This window comes from Cryptomeria japonica, chromosome 7, assembly GCF_030272615.1.
Source record: "Cryptomeria japonica chromosome 7, Sugi_1.0, whole genome shotgun sequence".
In the NCBI taxonomy this organism is placed as follows: domain Eukaryota; kingdom Viridiplantae; phylum Streptophyta; class Pinopsida; order Cupressales; family Cupressaceae; genus Cryptomeria; species Cryptomeria japonica.
Genome location: NC_081411.1, coordinates 325,026,495 through 325,037,601, shown reverse-complemented (window position 1 = coordinate 325,037,601; position 11,107 = coordinate 325,026,495). Strand labels below are relative to the sequence as shown.

The 11,107-nt window shown below is 34.7% G+C and overlaps 1 protein-coding gene across 1 annotated transcript; it reads right to left on the bottom strand.

Moving 5' to 3' along the window:
- Window positions 1-1,015: 1,015 nt before the first annotated feature.
- LOC131856726 (disease resistance protein RPV1-like) lies at window positions 1,016-3,412 on the bottom strand. The gene has a single exon (XM_059208629.1). The coding sequence runs from the start codon at window positions 3,410-3,412 to the stop codon at window positions 1,016-1,018; it is 2,397 nt and encodes a 798-aa protein (XP_059064612.1).
- Window positions 3,413-11,107: the final 7,695 nt, after the last annotated feature.

The following is an 11,107-nucleotide window of genomic DNA, read 5'->3' as shown; positions in this document are numbered from 1 at the left end:
AAAAGTGTCCTTATTAATTCCATTAACATCATAAGTTACCTCATAGAATGATAAAAAAGATGATCTTAAAATACTAGTTTCCCCCAAGATATTAAAATTTTACTATGCTCGCTAGGGAGTGAGAGTAAACCTAACTTGAAAAGGATCATGTGGTGCAATTCAAGATTAATAGTCTAGAAGGGCAAAGTCCCAAATCTAGTTTATAAGAACCCATCCTTATCAAATTAGGGTGCATGCAAGAGATTTTGTGCATTGGTTTGCACACTTTGCTCCTATCTCCCCCACTCTATATATGGTATTGTGTTGCATCTTGTGGGGTAGTCATAATTTAGTTAGATTTTTATTCCTTAAAAATATTTGTTAGTTGTGTTTGTGTCCTTAGGTAAAATTTTAGACATTATAATAACTTCACTTAATATTAAAAAAAATATCTTTTACATTAATCAACAACTCATTTAAAACTAAAATTGTAAATATACATAATTTCATTCTCACTAACCAATCAAATATAATATTATTCTTTTAATATCAATATTTACTCTCAGATTATAAATATATTAATTTATCAAAATTATAATTACATCATTTATTAAAATAATAACCAAACAGCTAACCTTTTATTTTCATCCAAATTTTCAGACTGCATTACATTTATTTTTACTTGAAATTGTACAATTGAAAAGAAAAAGTAAGTATGAGAATCCCATATAATAGGGAAACACGAGCATACCGTCATGATGCATCTATTATACCAATTATCCTAATAATTAAATACAAAGGAAACATAAATTTATTTGATCAAGGCTAGTGCTAGGAAATTTCCGGTATGCTTTGTGTGAAGTCGTTAGAAACTACACCTACAAGAGAAGGGAAAAAACCTTGGGACGCCGCCGAAATTATCAATGTCATTGGAATCTCTATTTTGAAATGTAGGTAATATTGCCACAATGTTTCCAATGTGTTGTTGGCCCTCATTGTCTGTGCACACATTTACAGTTACAATGAAAACACAAATTTATTTGGGAAAGTTGTTAGCGATTCCTCCTAAAGGGGGAGGAGGGTTAAACCTTCCCACGCCGCCGTGGATATCTGGAACTGCTTGCAAATCACTGTCAGCAACTATGCCTAAAAGAGAAGGGCAAAACCTTCCCAGGCCGCCGTGGATATCTGTGAGTGCTTGCAAATCTCCATCTTCAACTGCAGGTAATTCTACCTTCATGTTTACAGTCTCTTGTTTGCCCTCCTTGTCTGTCATGCTCACATCTACTGTTACAATCAACGTGTGCAAAATCTCCAGAGAGGCGAACGTTTGAGGGTGCTGCTTCTTCAACCACCTCAGCATAGCGAAACACAGTAGATTCCGAGATTTCATCTTGGAACACATTTCCCTGCTATCAGTCATATGGATGGAACAGGTACGGAAACCTTGCTCATAAAGCTCACCAATTTTTTTATCTACTACTTGTAATCCCTGGCTATCTGAGGAGCACGTTACGACCAAAGCGACTTTTTCTGTCACGATGGCGCTGATTGAAGACAGACAGGAGATGATCGTGTCTGCGTACATGGCTTCTTCTTCATCCATTTGCAACCGTACAACAAGCTGATGGTGGAGTTCTCTTCTTTCTTTCCACTGCTCTATCAAGAAGTTGCTTCCCCTCACATCGACGAAATACAAGCATCGCAGCTCCGCCAGCCTGTCCATTGTCTCTCCCTGCAATCGAGGGCACCCTGATGCGTCAACTGCTACCAAATTGGGCATGTTCTTAAGAGAATCAGGAAACCTCTCGAGCTCTGTGCAACCTGCTATGCTTAGATATCTCAATGAATTCAGCAGTCCAAAGTCGTCAGGTAGCTGAGACAACTTGGAACATTTATCCAAAAACAACAACTTGAGAGAACTGTAAAGTCCTATTCCTTGCGGATGCACCTTTAAACTTGAGCAGTCACCTAAATCCAATGTCTCAATAGAAGAGGGTATGTTCTCTGGAAAGCTAGTGAGTTTTGAAGCTCCTCTTAATCGCAGGTGGCGTAGAGACTTAGTTTCACTGAAGCTCTTTGGAAGCGTTTCCAAAACTTTGCAACCTGTTAGAACCAACTCTTTTAAAAGCAGCTTGCCAATATTTATGTGTAATTCTTTGAATTGTGAACAACCTCTTAATTTCAGAACACGTAAAGACGGAGGCTGGTCAATTGGAAGTGACTTCAATTTGCTGCAAACTGTTATCTCAAGCTCTTCCAACGAAGATAGTTTGTCAAAGCCTAAAGGCAGTTCAGTGAGCTCTGGACAGCTTGCCAACAGAAGGTGGGATAGAGACTTAAGTTCGCAGACACTATCTGGAAGTCTCGCCAAATTTTGACAGCCTGTTAAACTCAACTGCTGAAGTGAAAACATGAAGCCTATGGACACGGGTAATTTTGTAAGCCTTGAGCAGCTTAATTTCAAAATACGCAAGCATTTGAAATGGCCAAAGTTTCCTGGGAGTCTTGCCAACTTATCACAGCCAGTTAAATCAAGCTCCTCCAAATCAGATAGCTCAGAAAAATTTTCTGACAACAAGGTGAGATTTGAACAACCTTTTAAGCACAGGTAACACAGTGACTGGAGTTTCCCAAAACTTCTTTCAGAGCTTTCTGAATTTTTATCAGAACTTTCTAATTTCTTGGTGAGATTTGAACAACCTTGTAAGCACAGGTAACACAGTGACTGGAGTTTCCCAAAACTTCTTTCAGAGCTTTCTGAATTTTTATCAGAACTTTCTAATTTCTTGTCAAGGCTTTCTAATTTAAAGTCACCTGATAAGTCCAGTTCTTTCAAAGAAGACAAGTTAGCAAAGTTTACTGGCAATTCAAGTAAGCCTGAACAATCTTTTAAATGGAGAAGAGATAGGGAACTAAGTTTGTGGAAGCTCTTTGGAAGCTCTGATAGCTGAGTACAACGGGTCAAATCTAGATATTCCAGAGAAGACAAGTTTCCAAAGCTTTCAGGCAAAGAATTCAGCATTGAGCAATTTCTTAACTGAAGACGACAAAGAGACTTTAGCTGAGTGAAACTATCTGGAACGACCTTCAACTCAATACATTCTGTACAATCCAGCTCTAGCAAAGAAGATAGGTTACCCATTGATTTCGGTAGTTCCCCGAGCTCTGAACAGCCCCTCATGCTCAGTCGGTACAAAGACTTTAGTTCGCCTATGCTTTCGGGAAGGCAAGCCAACTTGGAACATTTGCTTAAATCTAGCACTTCCAATGACGAGAAACAGGTAAATCCTTCACGCATCTTTACAATATTTGGGGAATCACTCAGATCTAGAACATGCAAAGACTTTGCTAACTGCAGCTCTTTAACGAATGTCGTAAGCTTTGGAATCCCGCTCCGCTTCAGATCATCCAGAGACTTGCTCAACTGCATTGACCGTTGCTTTGCAAATCAGCTATTGGTTAATACGCACAATCATGTTTATTGAACGAATCGAAATCCGCTAACGAAAATAAATGTCATACAGAAAACAAAATGAAAACAATTTCGTTTAAAAAAATAGAATTGCCTCATAAAAATCGCCAATTTTCGGTAATCTGCCACGGTAAAAGGCCACGCTTGTGAAATTGCCAAGACTCACTGGTACACAATCCTCGTACAGATATAAGAGCCTTAAATTTTCAAAGTTATTTCTGCATTCTCCATTCAGTTTGGTTCCTTTTCCCATGTACAAAACTCTTAAAGACGTATGCATCACGTCCAAATCCGCAGCGTCAAGTTGTATTTCAGAATTACCTTCTGAAAGCCATATCCCCTTGATTTTTGAGAGTTTCTGAAAATCAGATTCATAAATCAAAATTTCAAGTGAGTAATACTTATTAAGTAACAGCCTTCAAATAAAACAGATCATTGTATCTGACAGTTTATTTACGATAATAAGGATTTGGCGAGACGTGTTTCTTATTAAGAATGGAGTTTATTGGAAAATAATGTTAGTTCGAATTCTCTTCCTAACAGCCTCGACTCTATTAACGTAGTTACAGGAGAGATTTGAGGCTTGCGAATATTATAATGTACGTTGAATGGCAAAAGGCGTGGCAATTATAATAGAGACTGGCGTACTACATTAGCTAGCCAATTGATAGTGTTTCTATATTTTAGGAGAATTTATCTACAGCAACGTCTTATTTTATCACAAGTAAAATCATACCTGTAAAATGCCAGTAATACGAAACCATTGTATGCATATTGCACGTAAAATTAGGATATATGGAAATTCAATTTTAAATATTTTCTTTATTAAACAATTAATTTATATATTATTAAAAAATGTAATTTTAATTTTTAATTAAAAATTATTTTATATTATTAATTTTTTAAATCATATATTAATTATTTTTTATATAACTTTGATTTTATTTTTGAAGAAAGTACAAATAATATTAACTATGTACAACGTAAGTTCAACCTACCAAACCTTAAACATCTACAAATGCTGACAATAGTTATTGTAGTGTGAACAAGTGAAATTAATCTAATAAACATTGTAAATCCTATAAAACTGAAAAGTTATTTTAAGCCTCGTCTTCGAAATCATAGATTAAGGATTGTACAAGGTTTTAAGAATGCAAAGCGGATTAAATAAACAATATAAAAAAGTTATAAGATAAAATTGGTTCTTTCAGCTGTTACCTCTTTATCTGGAAGAGCAACTTTTCAGGATTTCACGTCAGTTATCCTCTCCTCTCCTGAAATTTGCGCTGCCCATTTTCTAATCATACCATGGATGCTCAATTTGCCTTCACGGGAGACCGTTATAAGTCCTTTCTCTTCCAGCACGTTCAGTTGTATGTCTGGGAAAATATTAGTCACCAGGTGCCGTTCCCAGTTGTTGAAGAAAATAGCTATGTCTAGAAAGGGTTCTTTATAAGCTTCTTGCAAACTCTCATATATAACACGAACTATGCTACTACAAATATCAGATTCTTCCTTAGGACAATGGTTTAAAGATTCAATGGTATCGCCTGAACCTTTGTCACCCTCTTGGCGCAAGTAAGAGGCAAGCATTATGAGAGCTAGAGGGATGCCACGACACGTCTATATCAAAATGTCGATTTGACTGGTTCGGCTAGAAGTTGGTTCGTCCCGGCCTAAAACCTTTTGATATAAATCATTCGCTTCTTTTTCCTCAAGAGGCTTCATTTCGTAGTAATACTGGTCAATATATGCAGGTATCCTACACAGTTGTCGGTCGGTAGTGGTTATGAGGATCCTGCTATTCCCTGGAAGCCACTGCTCCTCCGCCGGTAGCAAATTAGACAGATCAAAGTGAGCGTTGTCAATAAAAATAAAGACAGGCCAACACGCTTCTTCCCTGAATGAATTTGACAGACGCGCCTGACCCTCCACACAACTCCTCAAATCAATACTTTTGCAAAACAAATCGCGTAGAATCCGCTGCTGCAGGCTCTTCATATCAGGTTCCGAAACATTATGTTCAATTTCAAGTCTGGAGACTTGGTAGCGTGTGAGATCGAGGCTCTTGAAGGTAGCATTGGCGAGGGTTGTCTTCCCAATACCGTCAGGGCCCTCAATAACAATGACTCTCCTGGATTTGTCATCATTATCGACGTCCAAATCCTTAATCACTTGGTCTCGTGCTTCCTTTATGCCCACTGATAGATGATAGAAATCGTTAATATAAAGAGTCATGTATTCCCTTGTTAATTAAACGCCACAGAAAAATAAAAGAAAGTAGTGGTCGCAACAAAAATACCTTCATTCACATGTCGAGTTTTTGACGAATATAAGGAAGATGGAACATTTTTCATGATTCTGCCGAACGCCAGCTCTTTATAAGTGGACCCTAATCGGAACTCAAGATTATTCGTGTCCATCACATTCAGGTTAGGCCCAAACCTGCAGCATAAGACGTTGAGACAACATGATAAAAATTGTTTGAGAGCAATACGATTGAAGTTGAACAATTCTTTGAATTCTTACCTGTAAGGGCTTTCGGATTTCAATCGGAGCTTAATCACAAGGCATCCGACTATGATAAACTTAACAACATCCTTCCCAGGCAATTTTTCGCTTTATGTGTTTGAGAAGACCAAACTTGTACAGAAGAGAACGTCGATAGTCACTCCCGTAGTTTCTGCTTTCCTTCAGTTCGTATATCATATATGCCAAAACAGACAGACCTCCTGCCATCCACCTCATATTATCTTCTCCTTCTAGTACATCACTGAGCACATTCTCTGTCTCTTGGTCAAGTCTATTTAGAAAGCAATCCTGGAAATACAGAATTGAAAAATTACATTTGAGATATTTTCTTTTCCTCATCTTTTTTGGACAATTAATTTTCAGTAAGAACCGTTATGATAATAACAACAATGGATGAGGCATTGTTTAAATACCTTGGAGGCAAGTTTTTCACCGCAAGTCGTCCATAGATGTCGTATCAATAGGTCACCAAACCTGGAATTTCGGGTGCGGTGAAGCTGCCAAACACATTCAAACATGATTTATGTTGTCAAAGAATTATAAAATAAAGAGCCTAGTTAGATACTCACGTTGGTCATATCAATGCTGTTCAGGCCATCCTCAATTTCTGAGGTCAGTTTTCTAATCTGCTCCATGCCTAACTGTTCTATCTCACGCTTCAGATCTTCATTTTTTGGAAGAAGGTCGGGTAAGCAGCAGATCACAGCAGCCATTCCTTCCTAACCGAAACTCGAAACTAGATATCCTTTCTATTCAACAGAAAATATCCTCAAACTTTTAACGTGTTTCCGGTTTTGTATAAATCTCTCATATGATAACCCCTTTTATAGAGAAGTGTATTACGGTAGAGCTCTTAAGACGTTAGTAGATAGCTACAACTTTGATCACGCGATAAGTTTACGAATGCCACTTGAGTAATTGAATAATAACCATGTTTAAGTTTAGAATAATCACTTTACGTATCATCATTGCAACCCAGCAGCTGGAAGACGGCCTTTATTCTTTCTCTTATGCTTTTTTACAAGATAATCCTATTCTTCTTGTAAAAGTAATTCCTTATTCTTTTTTTCACATGTTATCTTTTGACTACTTTCGCAAGATATTTCTTTATTCCTTTCATCTTTTTTTTTCCAAACAGATTACAAAATTGTTTTCTTATTCTTTTTTTCATATGTTATCTTTTGATTACTTTCGTAAAATATTTCCTTATTCTCTTCATTTTTTTTCCAAAGAGATTACAAAATTGTTTCCATACATCTAATACAAGGCAAAAATTAGTTTGATATAAAAAAATAATAAAGTTAAAATAAGATTTCTTGGAATGCAAAAAATGTTAGATAAATTTTTCAATTATTGTATTCAAGGTTAAGGTTTAAAATTCAATCGAAAATAAAGTATAAGCAACAAAAATTAAATTCATATAAATGTAGATGTTGTAATTCTTTACAACAAAATTAAGTTTTACTTTTAGCAAAATAAGAACTCTCTTTTTTTCCCTTATCCCTAGAATTTTAATAAATTTCCTTAAAACTGCATTAATCTCAACATAGTCTTTTAGTTGGTAAAAATTCCAATACAGGTAGAAAGGTCATCTAGAAAAACCTAAGTTACCTTTTGGAGTCTGTCAAAATTCATAAAATAAAAAAAAATTGTTTGCCCAACCAATCCAAATTTCAAATTTATTGGCTGTTGATATTCACTTTTTGAACCCTAAATCTTTGGTTCACTTGAATATCCTTGAAAAAGTATCATTTGTGAAATCAATTCAAACATTTGTTCAAGTTTGATGTTTAGTAAACTTGCTCTTTTAATAAAGGTTAAATTTGTAGGTTGACTTATGATTGGCCACATAACTTATACAATGAAGATGACATTTTAATGTCCTTTGTACAATATCTACTTGCTACTAAACTAGACATTCAAATTTGTCTAAAATTCCAATTCAATTGGACCAATTGAATCATATGACTATGACATTAACATGGCATCATTAAATAATTGTGGACCTTTTACTTTCAACTCAATTATACTATTGTGAATTCAATCTATTAGTTCACATAGAGATTATTGTGTCCACTTGATGACATCAACAATTCGTCATGTTGCCATCATCTTTCTTAAAGGCTAACTTAATGACCCATTTACATGATGTTGATATCATCGTCACCTTAATAAAATCACCATTGAGACTTCCCATTTGAACCTAATACTGATGCTATTGGATCACTAAAAATCTCCCACATGAAATGCATAGGCCGATTCTCCCTAATTGCAAGAATAGATTCCAATTGAACATGATCTAAAATAAACATAAAAGTGACCATTTTAATTCAAATATTTGGACATGAATAATTAGAAGGCCAAATATAATTATTTTACAAAGTTTGGAACCCAAATGAACTTAAAACATTTGAACACATGACAAAGTGACTAGTTTGTATTTATTTGAACTTCTACATACTTCATTGTCACTACTATAGTTAATGCCCACATACCCTCCTTTACATTGAAAGAAAAATAATTCTTTTAAAATTTAATTAACCTTAAAATGTAGTTTATCATATCATCTAATCATAAATAAAATTAAAAGAATAAAAAGGAAGTTACAAAGTGAATCAACACATAATTTCCTTTCAATTAAGTAAGTGGAATTTTTTTTCAAAAACTATAATTTAATGCTCTAAGGAAATATTATTGTCTTGTAATGCTTATTATTAAAAGAAAAATGTTTACCACTTTTGACATACATACACACCTACCCAAAAAAGTTGTATTCCGAAATGAAAATGTATTGAAAAGATATGCTCATTCTTAAATTAAGTGTAAATTTAATGTATTAGAAACTCTATAATGCACAAACCATCCTAAATTTTATTATTGTTGTCTAATATGTACCCTAGGAAGGATATCCTTCCACTTAACCCAGTGACACTATTGTTGGCACGTTCTTTCTCCTCAAAACCTTTAACAATAGAATTAACCATAGAATTTCCATTAGCATTAGGAAGCCTAGCCTCAGGAAGGGCGGCACAAGAATCATCATCATAAGGATAGAATTAGAATCAATATTAGGAGGGTTGTGATGGGTAATTCTCAAACCTTTTCTAGAACCAATGGAGTCTTTAATATTCTCCAAATCCAATTATTGTACATTATTCCTCCTATTTTTACACATCTTGGGAAACACAAAATGCTCAAGGTCCTTCTAAGAATCCCCAATTTGGGCAAGGGCATCAACAATAGCCAAGTGCAGAGGAGCATCAACTCTAAAAGCCCAAAATTGGTAGAGAATTTAAGCATTGGGACTTCAACAACTGCATTCAAGACCACATTTTTTACAGCCTCATTCAGAAAATCAATTTTATCCATCAAGGAGGTTTGGGTGTTACAACCATTCTTAGGGGGAGAAGGCAAATTATCTCCATTCTTATTCAGAATGCAAAGAATTTCTGAAGAATTAGGAGTAGGTGCCTTTCGAGAGGTTAAAGTAGGGAAGCTTTTCCTTATATGCCCTTCACATCTGGGTAAGTGCAAGAAGTTGTTTCCACTTTTTGGCCAAAAAGTGGAATTTTTTCCCTTTTTTTTTGATTTTGTCCCATTTGACCTAAATATTTGAGGCACTTAAAGGATGATTCTTGAAAAAATCAGTAATAGAAAATGTAATGCTCGAAGTCTACTTTCCAAATATGTAATTTTTTTCAATACCCAGATCTTAAAAAGGAAGTTTGAATAGGCATTAGTAAAACCTATAGTTTAAAAGTCACTTTTTAGGACCATACCATGCCCATGTACAACAAGCATAATTTGACCTAAATGAAAGTATTTTTCTTTATTCTTTTGGGAAAAGATCTATAACTCACTCACCTTTGGTGAGGATATTTGTTTGTAATTTTTGTCCATATATTTTTTTTTTGTTATTTTTTAATTGGGCATAATCACTGTTTTGAAAAATCCGTGTGTACGGCAAGCATAATTTGACCTAAACTTAACATTTTTTAATTTTTTTTTTAAACTCTATAGATTTGTCTGTAGTTTGATGCCATATAATTTTTTTTTTCAAAAAATTTAAAGACAAAAAGGTTATTAAAATTTTAAAAAACTAAGTTATTTCAAGTTTACGGATCACTTTCATTAGAAATTATTTTTAAATTAAAAATATTGATCAATTCTCTTAAAAAATTATATATTTGGAATCTAGACAGTGTGTACTATAATGGGTTTTTGTTGTTAAAAAAAAATCTGAAAATTAGGTGTTCAAATATATTTTTGAAGTCATTTTTTGGTATGAAGCTTGATTTGGGCTTGAAGTTGCAGGTTAAACCAGTTCTGAGCCTCAAGTTCGGCTTTCCGAACCATTTACCAAGCCTAATTCCAAACCTACAAGCGGGCCCCAAAAAAATCTTTTTACAAATGGGATCTCGTGTTGAGAACAGGATCCCGTGTTGAAAACGGGATCCCATTCTATATTGCAAATTATTTTTAAAAAAAGCAAACGAGATCCCGTTTTGAATTAAAACGGGATCCCGTGTTGAAAACGAGATCCCATTTTGTTTTACCATTAATTTTTTTTCGGAATTGTATAAATATATGATCATTTAACATAATAAAACATGTTGATTCAAATGTGCGAGTTTTTGCATGATATATTGTGATCTAGTTGTCCTTTGGATGCTCTTTTGTTGCAATTTTAGATCTATTTTTTGAAGGTGGCATTTATTGCATAAGTTTTTAGTCATGGGGTCTAAACAACATCGGAAGAAGAAACAAAGGAGGAAATTGAGTGTCAAGGAAATTCAAGAAGACCAAGAGAAGGAGGCCAAATGTCAAAGGGATAGAAGAATGACGATTTGACAAATGAATAATCCTGATGCTTCTGAATCCACAACAATGGAAGAGACAAACATTCAAGATGATGCCTTGGGGAATTAGATAGACGTAGATGATGCAATTATGGATGATGATGATGTGAATGAAACAATTATGAAGAATATTCCAAGTACAACATCCTCAAATCTAGGTACAACTTCAAATCCTTCTCTGCAAGACATGGATAATGTTATTATAGGTGATATTCATATTGATGATTTAGTAGAAGCTGGATATACCAATGTTGAGATTGAT

Coding starts and splice junctions, on each gene's coding strand:
- LOC131856726 (XM_059208629.1), bottom strand. CDS start 3,412: ATGCAGTTGAGCAAGTCTCTGGATGATCTGAAGCGGAGCGGGATTCCA.